We start from the raw sequence: 24818 nt of genomic DNA on the forward strand, positions 1-24818 counted from the left end.
CACACCACTTTAGTCCATATGAATTGTAGAGAGAGAAGTATTGTCTGTCTGAGCCGTCACAGGAGAAGAAACTGTAGCACAGTAAAAGTTGTTTCTGTCTCCATGAGATGTCTTTATCTGGGCCTCTGGAGAAAAGTCCTGTTTTGAAATGTGCTAAGAATTTGACAAAACAAAGGTGTCATCCCTTTCCTTCACAGACTTTCATGAGACTTCCTTTTTTATCACCATACTCGACATAGCAATAGACAATTATTGATGCTGCTGCAGTTCATCCTGAGTCAAGTTGAAATTGACCCCCACGGGTCAGCGTGACCTCACCTGCATGCGGTTCATGGCCTCTCGGATCTGGTCAAGGTGGTGGGCGGAGCTGAGCGCCTCGAGGCGAATGTCTGTCAACTTGAGCTCCTTCTCTCTCAACTCGTTCTTCAGCTGGAGGACGATTTCTGCCTCGGCCTCGGTGCATTCGCACAACCTGCAAGCGGATTACACATAGGGAGGGAGGAGGAGGACGGGGTCACCTCGAGGTTTATACTGTACCAAACACACACAGGTACACACAGTCTGGAGAAGAAGAAGTGCACACTCAAAGGAAATGAGAGAGCTGAAGTTTGAAGTTCAGAGGGAGGCTGGAGTCGGCTGTGAAAACTGTACAACAACATTGAGTTGAATGGGGAATTGTGGCATTTGGGATAGCGAATCTTTTCCGTTAACAATACTCCATCATTCCTGCAGACAAAAAATCTTACAGGTTAAAAAAAAAATTGTACGGATGTGGTTCCAAACCATGCACTGATTTTTAGGTTGGTGTGCTTGATTTTCATGTAACCAAGGGACACGATGAATGTTTTTCTTTTTGATTGTTATCAATGCACAATATGTGATTGTGATGAACATTTGTTTTAGTTTAACCTGAACGGTACAAATAGTAAAAAAACTACTATTGCAGTATAGCAGAGACCTTATTAAGTGTCTGATTTACAGAAACTGATGCGGTAGTAGAGCCATCATCATGGTAGTGATTTATTTACTTTAATTTTCAGTAGGCAGAGATGTAAAACAATAATTCGAGTTAGATGCTATGCTATTTTGCCAAGTAAAAAACACAGTCTGTCACAATAATTCGAGTTAGATGCTATGCTATTTTGCCAAGTAAAAAACACAGTCTGTCACACCCGTGTTGTTTAACTGTGTCATTTGAGGATCAGAAACGTCCACATGCTCTGTCCCTGACGGAAACCGAGATGGTCTCAGGCAGCTACCACACAGAACAGCAGATGTGCAGATACTTAAATGCTTATTGCTACATGACCACTGTACAGTGACATAGAGCTAATTTGCATTGGCATTACTATGAAAATTTTTGTTGCTTCTCCATTTCCTTTTTGCACCCTTAATCCAGCCTACTGCTACTCTCCCATGACTGAGAACCAGACACTCTTGAGGTCCTGGTCCAATGTGTGTGCCGGGGAACATCCGTCGCATCTCACATGCCGGGGTTTTTGCAGCATTAAGATGCAAAAGTAAGTCACACTAACACACCCCGCACACTGCACATACAGTCCCTGGGAGCATGCCACACAATGCCCGTTACCGAGATCTGTGCTTGTAGACCACATGACCATTTTGCTTTTTCTTTGGTGTCCAAATAGGGGAGGACTTGCTATCGCAAACGCACTTGCTACAGCAGGAGGAGAGACGTTAAAGAGAAGAATGAACAGGGAGGTCAGAGGAAGATAAAAGAAAAGTGAGGTGAGGATTTAAAGACATTTGTGAAAACAAAACAAAAATAAAAGTGAAAAGAATTTTAGGCAACTACATACAGGAAGGGAGTGAATGCAGGTGTATATACATACATATTTGTCGGAGGCTGCACATTTGATAACTCACTCTGTGGTGGAGGGCGAAGAGCGCAGCGTGGCAATGCTGCCTTGCCTATTGTCGTGCTGCAGTTTGGGCGAGGACGGCAGTGAGTCGATCATCTCCTCCATCTCGTCGTGGGCTGACTGGGATTTGGTTTTCTTCTTGCTGAATGCCTGCTTGAAGGAGCTGCGCAACTGCAAGACAAAGAGCACAAACACATGCGGGCAAAGACGTCAAAACTGCTGCCCACAAATCTCCTTGATCACAGTTACAGAGCGGTAAGTTCTGGTGACATCTCATCCTGCCAGATCAGGAGGTCACTCCGTGCCGTTTCCAAGCAATGTTCACCGTCTGGTTCAGGTAAAGAGGGAGTCAAAAAGCAAGGCCGTAAGTAGAGATGGAAATGAGAGAGGGAGAACGGGAGTTCAGGCTTTAATGACCCTAGAAATTAGGGGCTGAGCAGGCAATCTAAATGAGCAAGAGAGGAAGAAAAGGGGGAGGATGGAAGAGGATCACGGGGGAAGGGGAGGGTTGCTGTTTCCATGCCGATGTTTCCAGAAAAGGGAAAGAAGAGCTTGCTCTGAGAGAGGGAGGGAGAAGGAGGACCACATAAGGGAGCGAAGGGAGGGCGAGATGGAAACATACAGAAGACACTCGGGGAAACCACTGACCTGAGCCGGGATGGAATCAGCCACCTGAAGACGCAGAACACACCCAGCATTAAGCCACACAAACACACACACACACACTCCCGCTCGCTTCACCCATCCACAGCAAAACTCTCTCTGCTGATTAAAGCTAATTGCTGCAAATGTGTGCGTTTTACTGAGCACCTGCATGACTTCACTCTGAGGAAATGCACTTATTGCTTTTTGCAATGATGATGATGATAAAGATGATGAGTGCTATTATGATTTCATTGAGAGCATCCTAAGCATTCTGACACCCTTTGGTTAGCTTCCCTTTCCAAAATGCCAAGACAAGGAAGCACACATATGACTTGTTAAACTAAGCAGACATCTTTAAATTGCAGCAAGAAAGTTAACAATTCTAGTGGCTCCAAAAGACAGGGAAATGCTCGAATGAACATGTAACATTGCTGTAACAATTTTTTTCAATGCAGTTGATAGCTTACAACATTTCACCATGCCCTGCAGGTGATGGTTTGGTACCATCACCTGCAGGGCATGGTACCAAACATGGATTTACAATACAAAGCATTTAGAGCTAGATGTTCTATAATCATAAAATAATGAAATGGAAAGTACAATACAGTACATCAGTTACAAACAAGTGCAATCTGGAAAAGGTTCTTGCCTTCAATGGACAGTTATCACAATTTTAATCATAAAAATGTCTCATGTATTGAAGCATGTATGCCATTTGCTCATGTTTACATTTATGAATGTATGCTGGATAATAATAGCGCATATTATGAGGGTCTTTGTGGACCTTTTACCACTTTCCACAGTGAGATCAGAGGTCATATATCTAACATACTAACCCTGCTCGAGGAAACTTCAGCAGGTCAGATGTTTGCTGGCTCCAAAGTCCCCGCCTTACTGAAGAGCACTGTCCTTCTGCTGCTGCCCAGCTACAATGATTTGCAGTTTTTCTTTGTTGCTGCTAACTTCAAATCACACTAGCCTCAGTTCAGCTCTATCCTCTCCCCCCACCTGTGCACCAAGGCAGAATTAATGCTAATGAATAATTAATAGCTGCTTAAATAAGGGATTTTGCATTCATGAGCCTGACTCCAATTCTTTTTTTTTGAGTTGCCTCGCTTAACATAGCAGACTAGGGTGTCTCACTCATTTAATTCCAAGGGCAGGCCGTTTTGCATTGCAGCAGAGACTGAGAACTGGCTCCGGCCCATGTGCGCTTTGGCTGAGATGAAACTTCTAATATGTCATCTGTCCGACTCAGTGGGCTGCAGCAAAACGAGCTCTCAGCCAGGGACACTGAGCTGCTATTGTGGAGTGAGGCAAAGAGCAGCCGCCTCGAAGAGAAGGACAGAAGGAGATGAGAGAGCTTTGTGGTTGTGGACGTGCATTTTTAGACTTGATTTGTGGTTATTTGTGGACTAATCCCTCAGAAGAATGGGAAACAGGAGACGGGGAATTGCATTAAGCAAATGTCCGCTTTGTCTAGATTTCCACCCAAAAGCAGGTGCAAGTACATACTCTGCCACCAAACACAGTTTCAGATTTCCCGAAAAGAGACACCAGCGAAAGTAAACTTTGCGGTAGACTTGGCGTTAGAGGAAGGAGGTGTAGCTGTTTTTCAACCTCCAAACTTGACGGAGTCCACTTGAGTAATTGAGGCATCAAGAGCACTTCTCAAAAGTACAGGAGCTCTTGAAGTAGGTGTGAATATTTCTCTTCTGCCCAGACTTTCTCACTTGTCACACCAATTCGGCAGGCTCTTCTCTAACCTCCGGGCGACCGTCGCCCTGGTTTCAAAACTCGACTTCAGCGTCTGTGACGTCTGTGGCCCCTTTGCTTATTTCAGAGCTGCGTGCCGTTGTCACTAGATGTGGAATTGAAAGTGGGTCTCAAACAATAATTGCAGGGTAGTTGACTCCTCTGCTTGACCCTCCCACTGGATGATACCTTGGGCACTCAGCCGATACCATCTCAGCATTGTAACCTAGCAACAGTGAGACGATGGCAAATATGTGATGAGGTCGTTTTTTCGGATTTCGCAGGGGACCTGTGGGAATCTGCACCCGCTCTGACCTCTCCAACCTCACAAGTATCCAATCACAAAACGTGAGCAAACCCCCTTGGATTGTAAATTGGGAACACAGTGACATGAATCAATGTCTGATTAACTCGCGTGAATTATGTGTGTGAACAACAATACATAAAAATGTATTGCTATTTTCAGTTTGCATTAATATTCAGTACATCCTATTTTTTAGCTTGAACAAGTGAAGACATTTCACTTTTTGATGCTGGTATTTTCAAGTCAGTATGTTTGAATTAGCTCAACTGTCACTGATTACCACCTCCCAAACACTGGCAATATCACATAATAAAAAAGATAATAATACAGAATTAAAGAATATAGAGATATGTAAGATAAAATAAAAGATTGGTACTCATGGGACTTTTCTTCTTATATGTTTTTTTTTTACCATATGAAGAACCTTTTTCCCCAGGTGCACTATATAGTCCACAGAATACTCTTTTGCCGCACAGTCATGTTTCTACTTCTGTGCTTCTTTTTTTTTCTCCACCTACCCAGCTCTTCTTCTTCTTCTTTTTGTCTTCGGCATCCTTGCCCAAGCTGCCCATGCTGGAGTGACTGGCCGCGCTGTTGATGCTGGACATGCTCTCGGACGAGTGCTGCCGTCTAATCCGCAGGTCTGGAAAACGACAGACAAACCACTTTCTTAGTGCTCGGGAAACTGTGCAAGCTCAGCGTAGCAGAATGGGTTGGCTGATGTAGTTTTCTCTTCTACGTTGGGCTCAGCTTGGTTTGAGTAAGCATTTTATTTTAAGGAGCATATTAAGCAACCTTGATACTTGGAAAAGGTCACTTTGCAAAAATTGATCACCCATCTGATTCAGGTTGTTTCCCCAAAAACTGACCCATACAGCACATACTGGAAGTATTAGGGGTTCATTTCCCTCTGGGGCCAATCAGACAAAAACGTCAGTATTTAAGGTTCTCATATAAAACATCAGAGAAGTTTAGGGGAAGTCTGGTCCCACATCCCCTGCTGGGTTCTTCATTACCTCTGTGGAGGTGGTCAGGGCCATTCAGAGCCACCTGAATGGCCGTCTGGGCGTCTGTGTTCTGGGTCTTCAGCGACTCTATCGTCTCCCGCAACTCAACTAACTCAGACTCCTGCAAGGAAAGAAAGAGAGAGAGAGAGAGGTAATGATTTTAGTCCAGTGAGTGGAGCAAAGACATTGTGGGGGGAGGAAATGTAATCTTTGTAGTCTAGATAAAACACATGGAACCACCACAGATTTGATGACCAGACCAGGCTATTTTAAAAAAAGGATGACACACCAAATTTGTTGGACTGAATACATTAGCTTTGTCACTGGGAACGAATTCTCAAATTTTAACACTGGCACGGCATTCTTTGGGAGAGAGGGGACGGTATTTTGGCGAAGATACGACTCTCACAGTGGATTTGCCCCAAAGCCAGCACCACCTGCGTAGAATATTTAAAAAAAGAAAAGCACTCCTCTCTGTCGAAACCAACACGATCAGATAGAGGGAGTCTCATATTCTGCCTTTCCTGAAAACCCACTGAGGGCTGCAGATAGGGTTTCCGCTTTAATTAAAAGTTGGGGCGGCCTTGTTTGACAAAGACATCCCACCAGATCCCAGTCTGCTTTAATTTATAGAGGATTAAAAAGGTGCCGGGGCTCATCAGCGCACTGTGTGTGTGTGTGTGTGTGTGTGTGTGTGTGTGTGTTGGCGTGCGAAGTTTTCAATTTGTGGTAGGGACATGTCTTTGAACATATTGCTGCTGCTGTGTGATCAGTGTTTCGGCAACATTCAAGCTCCTCCAAAAGCTCCTCTCTGTGAAAGAGTCAGTCGAGGTGAGAGCAGATAAACAACGGAAGATTTTTTGGGGGAGAATACACTGGTTTTGAGCATTAGGGTTTATGGAATAATCTGAAAAACTTTTTTTTACCTGTCAATAATGCAAAAAGGCTTGTAGTTGAAGCAAGTCAAACAACTTTGGTTCAGGTTAAAAGTCGTTAAAAGTGAATTACAACTAAAACTTTCATCATAAAAATTGGTGAAAATGAAAGCTTCAGTAGAAAACCTCACCCATGGGCCAGGGACTGAACCTTAATCTCCAACCGCTGACCTCCACGTCGGTGGAGGACGCTGCCTGTTATCATTTTCTCCTCCCGATAATCCCTTTCGTCACAGAGTTCAGACACAGTATATTTCACATTCAGGACTAAGCCCTTGTACCTTTTGTTCGGCAGTCATGGTGAGGCTCTGCAGACGGCAGGTCATGTTACTCAGGCTTTTTTCGAAGGCTGCCACCAGGTGAGCCTGCAGACACACAGGAAGAAAAAGAACAACCATCAGATATTTGGTTTCTGTAACATTGGTTTTTGGATGAAGGAGTCAGGACATTTCTCAGATCAGGATTTTTCATCCTCTGGAATCTGATTTTTGTCTCAGATATAAACAGAAATTCACTTTAGTCAGAATGTATTTAAAAGGAACATGACATCAACATATTATGTTTTAAAGAACTCCTGCTTGGACATCTAACAAAGAAAAAAGGAAATGTTGCCTTTCACTTTGAGTCAGCCTCAAATTTCAAGGGCAAGTTCACATCAAGCATGTTCCAAATGTTTTTTTTGAATGGGGAGTTTCACATGATTTCACTGTTACATCTTTTTGCTATGAATCTGGACTAATGCTGTGAAGAAAACTCTGAGCACTGAGAGAAAGATGTTGATATCACAGAGGCACGCGGATCGTCAGAGAAAGGCTGCTCCCCTGACTTCCTCTGTCAGCTGAAGATGGGGCAACGTCAGGCCATCTGCTCTGCTGTCTGTGTGTGACTGGATTTGTTTGAGTTCAACTGTGTGTGGGCGTGTGTGTGTGTGTGTGTCTGTATGTGTGTGCACACTGCAACCTCATCTTTAGCTAGAGACCCCAAGACACCTGTCAGGCCTGGCGTATCACAGAGAGGTGTGCAGCATGCCCAGACTGATCAGACTGATCTCTGCTCTACACACACACACACACACACACACGTGCATTACAATACTTTCAAGGACTTTCATTTACTGATTTTAACTGCATTAGTTTCCAAATGTGCAATCTAGCCCTTCATCAGCAACAAACAACAGCAGACAAAATAAGAAAACTCCTCATCTTTCTATCCAGGTGAGGACCTTGGAGCTCTAGAAATAAGTAGACACACACACACACACACACACACACACACACACACACACACAGTAGCACCCTGTGCTGCCTCCTCTCCTCTCCTGTGTCTCTGGCTTAATCAGCAAAGTTTTTGACCTTTAGAAATGCCAAATGTTCCAACGCATCTCTCCTACGCCACATCATCTTCCAACTCCACCTGTGAGCTCTGACTCAACAGCTCCCCCCCGGCCCACCTGTCCGCCCCGAAGGAGTGGCCGATCAGTCTCTAATGTGTCCCGTGGCTGAACCATCTGTGCTGCGCTCGGGGCCCGGCCCAGGTGGCCCCGTTTGGCCCCTGAACGCCCATTTTTCTGACGCTTCTCATGATCTTGAGGTCCAGGGTAAAGGTTGACGAAGGTCCAAACAAGAGAAATAGACGCGGGGGAAGTGTTTAACGTCGGCGCTGCAGGATGACGATACTCCCGAAGATGTGGATGGCATCTCGAGGGTGTTATGCATCAGATGACGAACGACAAAGGGTCGTGACTACACTCGTCGAAGCCGGCACCTACTGCTGAGATGTATCCCTTACACACTTCAGCAATAAGGGGAGGGGACGATAACAAAGACCATAATGAGGCGGGAGGTGAAAGAGTTAGAGAAAAGGGAGTGGTGAGGATGGGGAACCCCTTTCCAGGCTGGGTCGAAAGGTAAAAAAAAAGGTGATGGGCAAGAAGGACAGGGTGACACAGTGAAGAGTGAGTAGAGAGAGAGGGGAGGAGAAATGCCTTCATGAACTCTTCAACCTGATTGAACGTCAGCATATGCAACACAATGCAAGGGCACCAGAGAATGTGGATATTTTTAAAGTCAAGACCTTTAGTCAGGCTTTTAATGGATTTCTAATTTATTCATTCGTCTATCTATTCATACATACTGATTTACAGACTATTTTATTTATTCTTTCAATTTCTTACTTTCTCCCACTTGTTCTGCCGTTAACACCCTACTTTTTATTCACTATTTCATCTTTATCTTTTTCTAATTTCTTTTTTCATAATTTTATCATTATGACTGTTCTTTCTTCGTTCACCTTCCTTTGTCGTTTCACATTTATGAGATTTAAGAAAGCGCTTCCTTGGCTCTTGTGAGCAATGCTCTGTGCATGGATGGAGGGTGTGACATTTGTTTTCATGCTTTAAAAAATTCTGTAAAGCGCTTTGTGTAACATTGTTTGTATGAAAAGTGATATAAAAAAATAAAGTCTGTTTAATTGCAGAAAACTAGTCCTCCTACTCCCTTTAACGGGATGTTGAATCTGCTAATTCTCTCAATCTTCGACAAAGCAAAGCGATTATAAAAAAAAGCTAGTTAATTAAGGTTATGCCAGGGGAGTGTACCCAATAAATATGCCGTTAATGTGGGAGTTATTTACATGAGCTCACACGGGGTGACTGAGGGTATCGACACACCCATCATACTGGATTTAAGATCCAGATTGAATTCAATGAACACAGCTAACACAGAAAAAAAAAGATAATAACAATCATGTAAGAGGTTAACGTGGGAACACATGAGACTGATCAGGAAATCTTTTCCCCACCAAACATCATCTTCATCTTATCCCCGTGACTCCGGTTTTGGTGATTTTCATGGTTGAAATGGTTTAAGGGTTATATGTGACTTTGGAAGCTCAGAAAAACTTGATAAAGAAAATATGAAATATGCATAACGTTGAAGTCACAACCAACTGGAAATAACTTTCTATGATACACACCATAACACGCAGTTTGATTAAAGAATGAATGTCAAATGAATTAGTGTTATATAACACAATGAGGAAGCAAGACATCATCAGCTTGCCGCCCACGCTGAGTCCGGTTCTGCAAGAGAGGTTTCTTCCTGTTAAATTTAAATTTTTTTTTATCTCTCTGTAATATTGTGAAGTCTCGACGGACAACCCGAAAAAATAAAAACATAACGCCTCTGGCCACTGGCTGTCGCCAGAATGGAAGCATACAAATTCTGTTTCAAAGTGACTCCAAAACCTAGGCTGTTCTTTCCTTTAATCGAAAAAAAAACCCGAAACTGTTTTACACTCACTTTTTTGAGTAAAACCGTGTATGTAAGAGACATAGCATTTGTAAGTACAGGTGCTTCTTTGAAAGTACTTCATTTGCAATAACCTGCCTATTTGTGTTTGTGTAAATGTGTATGTACTGTACATCTTCACGTGCGTGAGTCGTGTGCAGGAAGAGAGACGGACAGTATTTCTGGCATGTCTTCACCCCACACGCCACGGAGAGGTTTGGACTGTGGGTGGAGAGCATGTGAGGGCTGCTGAGGCTGACATTTCCACCGTCACACCCCCCCACAGGGAGGATGACACAACCCACCATGCTGTCATGTAGATACCGTGTGATGCAGCTCTGGTGCAACATGGCCAGATATATGTATTTATATCTCTCTCTTAAATTTTTTAATAGATTGGAGGCGTTAAAGCAGAGAATGGAGTCAGTCTGCATATGGCTTGGCCTCAGTGCGGCTGGTAGCCATGCCCGCTGTTGTTTTGATGCTTGGTGACCCTGTTGAGGGCCAGGCACTATCGAGAGCAGATATGGTGATACACTGGAATCTTTTATTCGTCTGTGCCTTTGATATTATCTATTATATTTTTGCCTAATCAGCAATGGCGTTTAAAGTCATAGAACATAATATGTTACCAATTATTTGGCCATTTTAATTGTCCTCATCTATCCATACTTTGATTGAATGTGTGTTTCTAAATGTCTCTCCAACTGTCCGAATGTGTTAGTGTCACGCTCTCGTCTCACTTACTCTCCCTGTGAGCTGCTTGTGATGTTACGATAATAATCCTGCCAGTAGCTTTTGAAACAAGCTATAGTATCACATACTGTACAAAGCGATGCTGGATGCTTTTTTCGTTTTCGATAACCAGACTCAACGAAAGAGAAACTGTGAGAATTCGCAATGTTCAGAATGTTTTCAATTACTACGAGGGTGAAAAAATACCTACTTCGTCTGTGAGGGATTAATAGGGTTTGATGGTGGGGCCAAACTTGTTGTCATGAAAACACTTGACACCAGTGACAGTGACTTGTGTCTGGAACTGTTGTAGCGTAAAGAAACAGCGACAGTGCATGAATAAGAGAGAGAAAGGGAGAGCTTCTGAACACAGGTGCCATTTTGCGCCACCGGTAATCGATCATATACTGTATTTTGGAAAGACCAGAGTGCAACGCAACCAGAATGTTTTAAATATGTATTAATCATTTTGATTCAACAGAAACATTTCCCATTCCACGCCTGAGAGAAAATACCACGGCCACAGAGAAGATGTCTGTTTGACTGTCCTTACTTCAATCTCCTACAAAGTCACGTCTCGCTCTTCCATTTGTCAAGTTTGCCTGCAGTTTAACCCTCCGTTTCAGCTCCACTCCACTCTGGGATCAAAGCGTCGGACCGGAGCGTCTGCCCACAATGCTCCATCAGACGATGGAGTTTGTCGATCCATCTGAATCTCAGCGCAGAGTCAGCTTGGTCTGGGGGGTCGGAGGCTCTCCGTATCTCACTCTTGTTTCACCCACGCATGACGCACTCGAGTCTAGATTCACTTTACCTCATCTCCCTCCAACCTTTCTGTGCGCGTCTATCTCTGTTTGATTCTCTCTGCTTGGCTGAATATGTGAGCGGCTCCTGTTCTTGTTGAAACGCCCACCGGTAGAGACGCACGCACATGGGAGAAAACAGCCCATCTAAGGATGAGTATGCGAAAGCACACACCTCGACAAAATCAAACAAGCGAAAGCCTGCATACAGCCACAGCAGAGATTTCTATTCCTTCCTGAGCTTTAATAGGCAACAGTTTCCATGAAAGCTTCCTGACAATAGGTTATGCAAACTCACGTTGGCAGATAGCTGAGACGTCAGGGTCGCCACCTTCTCCTGAGAGGCGTCCAGCTCCCGGCGCAGCTTTCTGATTTGCTGGTTGTGGAAGAAAGGGGAGAGGTAAATGTACAGTAATGCTCCTGAACAAGCAAAGGAAAAAAAACAAGACTGATTGCAATGCAAAGAGGCGTTGAACTTGCAACACCCTTCTTGATATTTTTTGATGTGAAAACGGTGCAGTTACATGGTAATACTCTGTGTACAGACACTGGGGTGAAGTGTGAACATAAAGTGTGGGGGATTACCGTGGAATTTTGGACAGTTTGGCCCTTGATTGAAAAGAGAAGAGTAAATTAACACTATGTTGCATGCCTCCATCGAACAGCATGTACTCATGTGGCTAGAGAGACAGAGGTTTTCACATCCACAGCGCTGGGTTTTCATTTTTTGGGGTTAGATGTAGGGCAGCAAAGCAAGAGCTATAGGTAAGTATTCCTCATGTTGGTCAAATAGTAATTGCAAATACCTTTTTTCTCATATCATGAGCAAAGAGCCAGATGTGTCAGTTTACCAAAGTTGACGACACAAGTAAAAGATGGTATTGGTGTCTTTCACACTGAAAATCTTTGTTCCAAATTGTTGTCAATGCCATGAGTTTTTGTGATAATGTTCATGTTTATTCTATGGATATAACCAATAACTGTCATCTGTATGAATTGACAGCAATGTTGACGAGACATTTGCACAGATATTGACAAAGGAATCATTTCCCCTATTTGTTCCCCAACACGTTTCACTAATTGTCACAGGAGATTAGGTTTGGATTTTTACCAATCACCAATCACGTCCTTGTTATGTTACTTGTATGCCAACAGTGTTTAGTCAGGGCTGCTGTTGTGCAAACATTGCAACAAATGTCTCATGTTAATTAAAGACAATTTTCAGGTCAAGTGTGGGTCACCTGTCGTTATACGTGCGTCTGGTTTGAGGGAGGATAATCTTAAATTGGGTCACTGGTGTTACTGCACGCAGTGACTGTAATCCACGATTGTCAGTGTTTGCACTGAGGAAGCTGTCATGAAATGCTAAACTACACCCATCTGGCAGGGATACAGTAACACTGAAGAGGATTTGCTTTTACAGTTTGATCCAACCTTGAGCTTAAAGCACAAAGAATCGAGAACAGAGACAAGGAATTCTAGCAGGAAAAAAAAAAGAAAGAAATCTAAATGTGAAACTGGAAAATCAAGAGAAGAATCAGTGAAAAACTTCAGAGAATGAAGACAAACGGCAGGCCATGCATTAGATATCTATAGTGTAAGTTTTCTGTCATGAGTAAATTATATACACTATGTAGCACAGTAGGGATGTGTGGTTATTTATGATTAGGTTGGAATAAAGGCAAACGATTTACTGGTAACAAAAAGCAACGCAACACAGGGTTAAACTGCTGTGTTGTGGAACTTGATACATTTTATCCACCAATCGCTTTCATATCGTTGATGTTTTTGGATTGAATAGGTCCTACAGAGGTTTGAAAGTAAGCTGAGCAAAAATCACTGTTTGTGCTTTGATTGACATCGTCTCTGACCATGGATGCATTACACACAAACGCACACAGAGACAACCAGCAGGCGCCTGAGGGCAGAAAAGACGTGCACGTGACAGGGAGCTGGTTGGACTGAATCCCACACAGAGCAAAAATGGAATCTGGAAAGTGAAAAGCTTTCTTTGAGTTACCCGTCTAGGAAAGCTCTTAACCGCCCACCCCCACCTACAGTACAGCCACTGAGCTGTTTCAAGGTGTAAATGTCTGTAACTATATGGATGTAAAGCAGCAAGTCGTTAACAGGGAAGCATGCAGACAGACGGACGGACACATTGTTACCCAGTCTTACCTCTGAGTGTGCTTTCTCCTCTGTCTGCAAGAAAGCAACACACACAGTTAATAAAACTTTGAATATTGGCTCTGTGTTTTGTATTTTATTTGAATATACACCACAAGAGGCATTTATATGCTAAATATGAGAAGACGGCACGGAGACAAAGTGAACTAAACCAAACATTCAATCTATGTCAGATTGAAATGAGGGAAAACATTGTGGAAATCAGATAGCTAACAAAACGGGAAATGGTTTATGATAACCATAAAAAACAAATAAATGAGTTAGACCTGAGGGAAAACTTTGTAAATGAAAAGAATCGCTTTCTTTCACCCAGGCCTGCCCCCTGCAAAGTGCGAGTGCAATTGGAAACAGGCGGAGGTGGGTGGTAATCGATTCTTCTCCCTAAAACTAATCTGCTGCCTCGCCAATCGTGACGACATCGAGCGCCGCCTGTGCTGTTATGGAACCCAACAACCTGTCCTGAGTCTCGTCTGCATGCAACTATGGAAAGATATTTTTGTTCCGCCAGAAACACAGGGGGGCAAGAATGACGTACGGGTACAAAGTGCATGAGAGATTTAACGCTGCGCTGTATCACTAGGAAGAGGTGACGGATTTGATGCTACTTCATGATGTCTATTTATGCAACCTGGATGATTTCCGCCTTGAAATTGTTACTTTTAAAAAAGAAATGCAACTTCCTGTTATTTCTAGAAACGACTCAATCCAAAGAGAAGGGCTGAAAAATTGCTCAGAGATGAGGGCAACTGCAAGGCTATAGATTATAATTCTGACCTGAAAAATATTGATTGGAGCAGTTTTAACAATGACCTTTACAGACAGATGGCACCAGGCTGCAATGTTGACGCTGAAGAGCTGTATCATAAGGAAGAAAAGTTGTCCGGTTACTTACTGCAGAATACAGTGAGGACGTGCTGGAGACCAGGGACAGTGAGGAGCCATGGACTGTAAGCATAGAGAGAGAGAGTAATGAGAGACGAGCAATGTCTAGTAAGACACTTGATTGCCAAAAACTGGTGTAAAGAAATGAGGATCAAAGCTACAGATATAAATAATATGTTAAAATATAATATTCTACCTCTTTTATTGGAACTAGTCATTTGCTTTCTTATTTATTCTTGGTTACCCAGTTGAATTATGAGCACTTGATAGTAATGGCAACTCGTTCCAATGCGTTCAATTCGATTTGAACAGTTATACGACAGAGATAAAACAGGGATCGGCCATTAAAAAGCTGACCTCTATACAGAAACAATCACAGCCACTTAAATCATCCGCAAGCAGATCAGAGCGGAGCGAGCCGTCGGACGACTCACTCGCAGTACAAACACACAGAGGGAGCTCATTAAATCTGATATTTAAAAGGCTTGATGACTGCATGGGGACTTTGCTTTGGGTAAACATGGAATTTCATCGTGGACCACGGTGCGTTCACGGAGTGCGCTTAAAGCGCATATCTCCCACCTTCATCGGTGCTGTCCCTGAAGGAGCCAGAGCGGCTGATGCCCCGCGGTCGGTCCTCCAAGGAGGTTGCGCTGCCACCCAATGGGTGACCCTCTCCATACAGGTCAAAGGAGTCGTGGGCGGGGATGCTGTTGGAGCGGCTCATGCTGCTGCTGCTGCTCGGTGGCAGGTTATACTGGCTAATGTTCGTGGGACTCACTGCGCGGAGGATAAGAAAGATCAGGCAATATCAGTGTTACAGTAAAGGATATTTACGCCCTCACATTATTGCATCCGCAAATCCATGAACTAACAAATAATTTACAGCTTATTATATTGCAAATGTGCTGAGAATTTAATGGACTTGGACGGTGTTTTTTTCTATGTGAAAAAAAAGCATTATTTATTTTTGCAGTTTAGCTTGTGAAATGTCCAAATCCACACTTCACATTGCATTTCTAAAACATTCCATTGTCATGAAACTGAGGAAATCTTTTGAAGTAATACTCATAAAGCAATGGTTTGTGCAATGCCTTTTGCAAAAATATTACAAATAAGCACATCTGGGCCATTTTGCTTTAAGTGCCTTGTTATCCATCTCAAATTCAATGTCTTTGAATATGTTATGTTTTAATTCAAGTACACGAGACAGACCTCTTGCATATTTCATTTGGCTTTTCCTTTTGGGTACAGACCTCCCATTCTTATATAAGTACTTTTTAATCACAGCACAACAATAAATATATATACATATATTTAAATGGGTAAACATTAATAAAAATAACATAACATGTTAACAAAGTAAAACACTAAGAGTAATTACAAAAACTAGACAATCTTTGCCAATGTGCAAACCAAATCTGAGCCATCTATTCCAGGTATGTGCTACAATCAGATTTTATTACTGTAGACTCACGTAGGTTTGAGTAGTGGTATTTTCCAGTGGTGGTGCAGGAAGCTCCTGGTGGAGAGAGTGGGGACTGGCTGCCTGTGTCCTGAAGCCCCCCTGTTGAATGGGACCTCAACCACTCCTTCGCTTCCTCGTGGGATGTCTGCCGGGAGGACGGAGGGTACCTGTAATCCACCCACAGAAGATGTCAGCTCATAGTAAAAAAAAGGTTGCCAACAGCATACAGTTGTCACGTGGAGATATTTGGAAGTCAAAGTAGTGAAGTTCTGTGGTTATGAAATGAGAGTGGAGCTAATAATAGAAGCATGTGAGCAGAAAAACAAACAAAAAACATGCGGCCTTCCACATGCTTACATCTGCACACATTCATACACAGTCATATACTAAATAAACATACTCCTCTAGCTCAAAGCTGCCAAACCCACACACACACACACACACACACACACACACACACACTGCTGTTCATTTCTTCTCTCCGCAGCTCCAAAGTGGCTTGGCAACAGGGGGCCCTTATCGCACACAATGACAATCAGCCATATTTAATCCTCTGAGGATCATAATTGAGTTTGCGCTCATCCCTTTTTGGCGACGTCTTCCTTCCAGCGACCCCATTACGCCACTTGTCACATCTGACCCTGCTCCCCACGCCTATGATTTGTATTCTCTCCCACAGGGATTGGCCGTCTTAAGAGTTAAACGGGTGTGTTGAACGGTGTGACACAGCAGCATTCATCCCTCACTGAAGTTGAAATTGAACAGACTGAAATCTCACCAGATGTCAGTGTTTGACTCAGTATACTAAGTGCTTACAAGACGTCCATGAGCAGGACCAACATGCTTATTTATACGACCAAATGAGGCAATTACTCTAAGCTCCACTTGTAAGGAAATCTAAAAGATCAGACATAAAAAAAGTGCAGTTTGGTTTGAGACGTGAACTGACGGTCAGACGGAGAGGACGGTGCAGTCTGTGCTGAACATCGCTTCCGACTGGGATCAAGTGTGGTATACGACCTGATTCTTTAAGGCTCAATGAAATATAGAACCAAGGACCAAACACCATCAAGACGAAAGAATGCTCAGAAATCCAGCATGCCCTCTCCTACCTCTCTGAAGCAAGTCATGTATAATTGGCTGGAGAGGCTGTTCCCTGCAGAGGTGCTGCCACTGTGATGAATGGGTTATGGTATTTCTGTCCCTCCCCCATCGGTCCCAGCTAAATTCAAAATTTACATTCGACTTATCTAAACCTCAGCTAATAGAGAAAACGTTATTGGGGAGGTGTAGGCCCTTTTAGGGAGTTGAGGAAGAACTGCCCCGTCACAGTGGCTGCATTGACTGCATTCCTAGCAGTGCATGAGATTTGGCCTAACTTCAGGTTCTCTGGTACGAAATCTGATCCTCAGCCAACATCACTTTTGCACCACAGCATTTTGTTGAGGTGAAACAATGGGTAGAGGAATAAAAAAAATAAAAAAAAGTGACTGTCAAAATGATGAGTGGGTAAAGTGATCAAAACAATATGCATTTCCTCTCTATGGACAGCAATGCACTGTTTAATGCATTCAGTAGTTCACCGCCTTGTCAAGTGAACTCGGGAACCTTCAGGTGAGTTCATTTCAAGCTATTTAATTTGCTTATTCGTGAATTTAATGTTATATTAATATGGTATAATAATATAACATTAATTTGGCAAAAAGTGACTTAAAAAACTGTAACAACTGCTTTTCCTACACTTTGAGTTATCATTGTAAAAATACATCTGTTGCATTTAGCTAAATATTCAACCATGTAGCTATTGTATCACTATTTGATATTCAACCATTCATCATTTAGTTTAAGATAATAATTTCACATATTAATCCTATAATTATTTTGCAAACTTTGTGAATTCATGCTAGCTTTCCATTCCAATCAATTATCCATCACTTTTTGCTAATTCATCATTTCAGCTTTTCTTTATTTTAATTGACAAGGGGAGGGCATATTTTTGTATTTTTAAATACAATTTTAAATTCCAATTTCTGTTTTTATTTCTATTCTCCACTGTCTCTCCACATGACCTTAGGCAAGACTAACCCTGGTTGGGACTCACTGCTCTATATGCCACATAATGCCAAACATACGGTCCAAAAAACACTTGGTAAAGCTCGGAATTTACATGCACATGCATGCTTTGGGATCATCTTTGGGAAAGAGGGAAAGAAAAATGGTTGAGATTGAGATCTGTCTGCAGATGTGTTGTACCTCAGTCCCTTTTTGGGAAGCGTGTTTCTGTCAAGAGGCATGCTGTTAAAACACAGAGGATGAGTGAATTAGATGAACACCAGAAAAAAAAAACATTTGGTTTTGCACTAGCTGATAATAATAAAAAATACTTTGGTCACATTTAGCAAACTTGACTACTGACACAAACACACACAAATACACACACGGTATGCAGACGGATGTACCCTATGGAGAAAACATTAACGATGCTCACTAATGCATCACAGTACAACAGACAACAAATATAAACACAAGCAATATTTGAATCAATTGTTTCATTTTTGAGACATAAAAACTAAACTAATGAGGCAAAATAAACCTGTGCCCTGTACTCATCTTCTGGGATGTACTGCATGCACAGTGGGTGGACAAAACAATGGAAACACCCCAATAAAGACTTCTCATGGGAATGAGTGTCTGAAATGATCTGAATTTATCATGGTGCTTTTTTCTGGCATGGCTGTGGGGGCACAAGTAATACTCTCACAGACTTTCTCACACTGTTATGATGCCTCCAGTGAAACCAAGTTAAGATTGCTGCCTGGCCAATGTGATAGACTTGCTGTGTAAAATGTTGGTAGGTCAGTTGGCTGGCTGAGTAGTGAACTGGTAGGAGTACATCTCGTATTTTATTTTATTTTTTTATAGTACCACAACCATGCCAGAAAAAAGAAACTTAAACCCAACCAAACTGTGTGCTGGATGAGTGATTCTTTTATTATTATTATCACTGTAATCATTTATGAATACTCTGCCTGGTATGTTTAAATCTTAGGGCACTGAGATGCTGCTTTTTTGTCTCTGTCCTCAAATGAAACAATAAATACGATTCAGCCCAATCGTATTTCCTGTTACTCACCCCTCAGACAGGGTGGACTTGACACTGCCGGTTCGTGTAATCTTTGGCCCATGGTGGCCCAGCGGCAGATCAATGGACTCAGAGCTGGTGTGCAGACTGGTCATGCTTTGGCAGCTCAGTGTGTCCTTGCTGCCAGCTGAGGAGCTACAGGCAGGCCAGGGCCGAGCGCTGGAGGGCAGGGAGAGGCCAGAGGCCGGGCTGGAGGCCGGGGAGTCAGTGCACAAGTCTGGGGTTTTACCGTACAGTGGGCTGCTGCCACCACTCAGGCCGCCACCGCTGCCCAGGCTCCCTGTGCCAGAGGAGGGCGAGTCCAGACTGGCCTGCCTTGCCAATGTGCCGTGGGGGCTGCCCAGTATTGAGGGGCACTTGCCAGAGTCGGGCGTGCCCGGGGAGCTGGCCTTGCTGCTGGCTTTGGTGCCAAACAATCTGGGGGTAGAGAGGTGGGTGCAGTCATTTAGAAATGCTCAAAGGACAAGTGATGAGCATCTGCAAGATCCATACTGGAAAATGAAGGACTCTGATATATTCTGGGGTTGAAAGTGTGGATTACATTAAGGTTACCTCACAGGCCTACTGTTTGTTATACATTAAATTTTATTTCTGCACAAGTGTCAAGGAGCCATCATGCAAGGATGTAGTAGAGTGAAAACTCTGTCTAAAAAAATCCCCACTGTAGATGAAATACTGAGCGGACTTCCCCGAACATTCATCCCTCGCAGCAAACTCCACGGCATTTCAGCTGCGTAATTTACATCGACACATCTGCTTTCACAGCTTTGCCCGTTTCAACCCTGTGACTTTAAATAACCTAATCTGTTAGGCCACTCAGCCCCGTTTGCCTCCTGCATATGCTCAGACAGACTGCTGCTCTGCTTGAGCCTGTCCCAGTCTGTCAACGCAATCACACAAAATATACAGATGACACTCTCTTGAAGGGGGGAAAAGAAATACGTGCAGATGAAACGTGTCGGCTTGACAAAATCTGATGGGATGAATGTTTGGACACGTCTGCTGAATGCATGCTGCTAATAAGTCAGGGACTTGACGGGTTCGAGAAACTCCTGTCCCCTGTCTGTTCTCATCAAGACTGTTGAGCTGTATTTGTATGCGGTAAATGAAAAGCCATCAGACCTTCATCTTTGGGGTATCTGCAGTGGCCTATCACCAGGGAACAATGTACCCGTTTGCTGTGCAGCCAATAAACTCAATCAGTTGATTTTTTTCAAAAGTAATATGAATTATTAAGAGTCTTATAATCATTCGGCGCAACCAAATGTATCTAATATTAATATAGATGACAAAGTAGAAGCCAGGGTGTAATTTAACCACCACTGTGGAGATCTTCAATAAATGTCCCTATCTGTTACAGAAGTCTGTGGAACAGCTTGCAGCAGGAAAACATTACTGAGCACAACAAACATTACTTCATAATCATGAATGAAAACCTCTTTAGATTGTAATTCTTAAATAGATGTTGAATTGATGACAATATTTAAATAATTAAGACCAGAAACCTAAAGTGCATGGTGGCTGTGGACACATCAATAATTGCTGATAATCAAGGGAATAATAAAAAAAAGAATGCAGTGAATGTAGTGTTTGATTCACATGGAAACACACATGGTGAGGGACAAAGACAGAAGGAAGGCAGCAGGTCATGTTTGGTGTGTCTGACCTGCGGAAGGTGGGAGAAGCAATATCAGGGTACTTGGAGCCTGGCTGCCTGAGGCCTGTTGAAGTGGAGGTGGGGCTGGATTTGGGGGAGGTGGATAATCCTGTTCCTGGGTCCTGGTCTGACACCGCCACTTTCTCCTTGTCTGTCTGGTTTATCGTGACGGGACTGGAGCGATCGGAGGCCACTTTTCCGTCCCTACGCTTGGTGCCCGTTTGTGTCCCCACCCCGCCGGCCGACTTGCCACTGACATTTGAGTCGATGCTGCTGGAGCTGGAGCGATGCCCGCTGCGCGCTGCTGCCACCCCACTGGAGGATTTGGCCGGTCTGGGTAGAGAGCGGTACTGGAGGGTCACTTTGGAGCCCCCGCAGCTGAGCAGAATGCCGTCATCCTGGGGCTGTGAGCCGTCCAGGCTGGTCTTCCGCACGCCGCCGATGCCTGTGCCTTTGCCGAGGGCAGCTGAGGATTTGGGCGCCTTGCCCAGAGTGGCTGAGCCGCTGGCGAGCGTCGCCCCACTGGAGGTGATTAGGGTGCCAGTGGGACCTGGGATCTTCTTGTAGCCAAATGAGCCTGTGGTGGGTGGCCGTGCAATGCCAGAGGGGGGTTTCTTGCCTTCGTCTCCACTGCTCTTCCCGGCATCTGAGGGTGAGCGCTGGATGCCAGCTGAACTCTTTGAAGGTGCCTTGCCCTTCTCCGAGGCCTTGGCATCATCCGTTTTGCCTGTTAATTTGCATAAACACTTATTAGCACAAATAGAAAAACAACACCCTCAGCAGATTCTTGGCCTGGCACTGCCACATAGCAGGAAAGGCCAAATTAGTACAAACCCTGGGCTGAAGCCAGAGGTTTAGTTTATCACAGCCCAGCTGCATTGAAAACTAACATTTATCTGCAGCAAAGCTGCTAAACTTACTGCATGGTCTTACAATTTGAGAGTGACTGCAGGGTTTCTAAACATGCGTTGATGATAATAATCATCAAATAGTTTTAATCTTGTATTTCTCTATTCCAAAACACTGGAAACAATGTTAGATTTACCACTAAAGAGTTCCATACAATGAAAAACACCTTCTCTTCTTGGTACCTTGTGGTTTTGGATATTTAGTTTCACTACCTGCATCCTCATAAGAAAATAAAAATTGTAAGACAATTACATTTTAGGGCAACCCATTTGACCATTCTTCACACTGTTACTTCAGTTTCCTACTGTACTAAAGTTTGGTTAAACAAGCAGTGGGACTCTCCTACCTGGTGATTTGTGTGCGGCAGATGCGCCCTTGCTCCTGGGTGGCGTGATGCCCACCTGGGCGGTCATGCCCCTCCTCCACGAGCCCGTCTGGGACATCTGGGCCAGCGCAGCGGCTTTCTGACCGGCGTCCTCGTACTGGCCCTGGGCTTGGGAGGATGAGGAGGATGAGGAAGACTTCCAGCGAGAGGTGCCGCTGCCGGGGTCCATGCTTGCGTCCAGCTCTTCCTCTACCTTCTTCAGGTCCTCGGCTCCGGCCCAGCTGCTGCTCACCTCCTGCTCTGCATGCTTGGACCTGCTTCCTGTCTGGGACTGGGGGGTGGTGGTGGTGGGTTTCAAAGAAGGCATATGGAGACATTAATGGACTGTTCGGTAAAACAATGACACCGTAATTACCAATTTCAATATCTCTACTGAAAATAACTTGGATTAACTGCCAGTAAGGAAAACAGTTATGGTACGCCAAAGAATATGTTCAGCTATGTTCTAAAGTACATGCAGTTAATAGTGTAAGATTTGCTTAAGGTATGATCTTGTAGAAAAATCAATTTAAACACATACAGTCACCCCATTGAAATAAAAGTCCCTACACAAACAGAGCAGCAGGGTTTGTGTTTGTGTGAAGTCGTAGCTATCTTTGTTATCACCCACGTCCACACACACACACACACACACATAGAAGGCGTGTGTGTGTGTGTGTGTGTATATCTTGACAGATGGCAAATCTCCCTAGCAACACCAGAATCTCTTCAGAGCCCAGTCTGCTGAGTACTTCACAAGGGGCCAAAGATACTTGGCAGAAAACAGCCAAAGCCTACGAGGAGAGCTGAACAGTGGCCTCCAGTCCACAGATAATTCCCTTAGGGGGGATTTCACAGCGCACACGCAAACTGGCCTTGGTTTCATGATGAACCGACATGCTTGTGACTCATTTGAAGAATGGTATCCAGTTAGATCTGGCAGTTAAAGAATTAGCTTTGCACAAAATTAGATTAATTTCTGTAAATGTTTTCCTTCTATGTTTTTTTGATTAAAGGAGTACTGCAGCACAGTGAGAGGCTACACCACTGGAGGTCAGAGGACAAAAGAGAAGATTTTCAGGGGACATTAAGTTGCATAACTTTCGATGGCAGCACTACAGGGAAAGTCAGTAGATCAACAGTTATTACACTTCATATACATATTAGATTTCATGGAAATATGTCCTTTATACGGGATATTTCAGTGTGGACCAAAGTGATGGACCAATCGACTGACATTGTCATCTATAAAACCGTGCTGCTGGCACAGCTAAAAATCTGAAATGACCCCACGGGCCAAAAGATCCCATCCAGGTGTACTTGTGTCTTTACCTGCGCTCCCTTGCTTTTGCGTGTTGAGCTGACAGCGGTGTAGGCGGGTGTGTTTAGATCATCTGTGCTGATGTTGTCCAACGTGTCGCTCAGGCCGCTGCTCACCGAGCTGCTGTCATCCCAACTACAGCAGGGAAGGGGCAGAGGAAAGGGGAAAAACGGAGGTTGGTCCATATTTCTTTGTTTTTTTGATCAGGACCCTTTTAGTTTTGGTAGCAGATGTAGAGGAAGAAATGCAAAAAGAATTAATGATGATGACAGTACTCCATCTGCAATCATCATATTTTTACGCTAAAACTTTCTTCAAAATATCAATGGCATATAATTTTATCACCGTCTAATCACCAGCAAGGCTAGCCAAATTGTAGATCATTTGTAATTGCCCAATTTGTCTTTTCAGACAGATTGGCGTCCTTTTTGGGACCCATTGACTTGTGGGTATTTTAGTTTTTTGGGGAAGGGAAAAAATGGTATTGGCTCATTAACCGTTAAGCTTCTCATTAACTCCGAGTGTCTGGAGGAATAAAGGGATCTCCATTAGTACCATCATTATTTAGCCGCTGTTGAAGGCTGACAGACGCTGTGAGTCCCCTAAATGGCGAGCATATGGATCAGACACTGATCATTTCCACACACAGCATTTAATTACAACAGAATTACAGCTCAAAGAACTCCTGCAACATGTTTCTCTAATTCGAAAACAGATTTTTTGCTATCAGACATAATAAATCACCTTCAATAATAATATATTAGCTCTCTGATTTCATGATCATCTCTGTCTCTCTCTCTCACACACACACACACACACACACACACACACACACACACACACACACACACACACACACACACACACACAGATACAAATTGGTTTTCACGCCAACATGTCAAGTTTCATCTTTATTTGTTTGCCTCTGTGTGTGTGTGTGTGTGTGTGTGTGTGTGTGTGTGAGTGTGTGTCATTGCAAAAGACCCCACCCTTAATTTGAATGACAAAGCTGATCAACAGTCAAGAGTTTAATTTATATCTGGCAGGAAAAAGAATGGACCCAGATACACACAAGCACAAATTGAGTCAATACTCACAAAATAACTGTTCACACTGCGACTCTGCATCATGGTGGCAGATCATAAAGAGTTTTTTCCGCAAACAATCAACAACATTTCAAAGAATCAAAATGACAAACACCCTGCATCTGACATGGATTTTTCAAATACAAAAACGGAAACAACTTCCAGAAGCCAATTACAATTTTTCAACAAGTAATTTCAGGAACGCCATCTATAATTCATGGGGGACGAGGATGAAACCCAAAGGCACACTGAAAATGAGAGAATAATGACTCATTTTGAGAAGGCTCACAAAGGAGGAAGCGAGGGAAAACGCCGGCGAGCTACAGACGCATGGACGTGCACGGTGGCTGTCTGGGCGGAAGATGATGGCACAATCGATTTAATAAATATTTGTTCAGAAAATCAATAAGGAACTGTTATGCTTAACACATGCATGCCATTCATCGGCT

The 24818-nt window shown here is 43.5% G+C and overlaps 1 protein-coding gene across 7 annotated transcripts in view; it reads right to left on the reverse strand.

Annotated features, from left to right (window-relative positions):
• The window catches only part of nav3 (neuron navigator 3), a 172944-nt gene that overhangs the window by 11103 nt on the left and 137023 nt on the right, over positions 1-24818 (reverse strand). For 3 of the 7 annotated variants that reach the window (XM_035613926.2, XM_035613881.2, XM_047336334.1), the window contains 17 exons: positions 23296-23419; positions 21946-22255; positions 20700-21417; positions 19025-19450; positions 18145-18186; positions 15901-16058; positions 15006-15203; positions 14434-14486; positions 13533-13556; positions 11940-11963; positions 11653-11730; positions 6811-6894; positions 5604-5715; positions 5106-5230; positions 2532-2555; positions 1888-2054; positions 319-472 (listed from right to left, as the gene is read on the reverse strand). In XM_035613926.2, coding sequence (XP_035469819.2) covers positions 319-472; positions 1888-2054; positions 2532-2555; positions 5106-5230; positions 5604-5715; positions 6811-6894; positions 11653-11730; positions 11940-11963; positions 13533-13556; positions 14434-14486; positions 15006-15203; positions 15901-16058; positions 18145-18186; positions 19025-19450; positions 20700-21417; positions 21946-22255; positions 23296-23419 — 2821 coding nt within the window. The remainder of the gene's footprint in view (positions 1-318; positions 473-1887; positions 2055-2531; positions 2556-5105; positions 5231-5603; positions 5716-6810; positions 6895-11652; positions 11731-11939; positions 11964-13532; positions 13557-14433; positions 14487-15005; positions 15204-15900; positions 16059-18144; positions 18187-19024; positions 19451-20699; positions 21418-21945; positions 22256-23295; positions 23420-24818) is intronic. The other 4 variants (XM_035613909.2, XM_035613899.2, XM_035613890.2 and 1 more) reach the window with 4 other exon arrangements.

The sequence above is a fragment of the Scophthalmus maximus genome, chromosome 12 (genome assembly GCF_022379125.1).
Source record: "Scophthalmus maximus strain ysfricsl-2021 chromosome 12, ASM2237912v1, whole genome shotgun sequence".
Taxonomy (NCBI): domain Eukaryota; kingdom Metazoa; phylum Chordata; class Actinopteri; order Pleuronectiformes; family Scophthalmidae; genus Scophthalmus; species Scophthalmus maximus.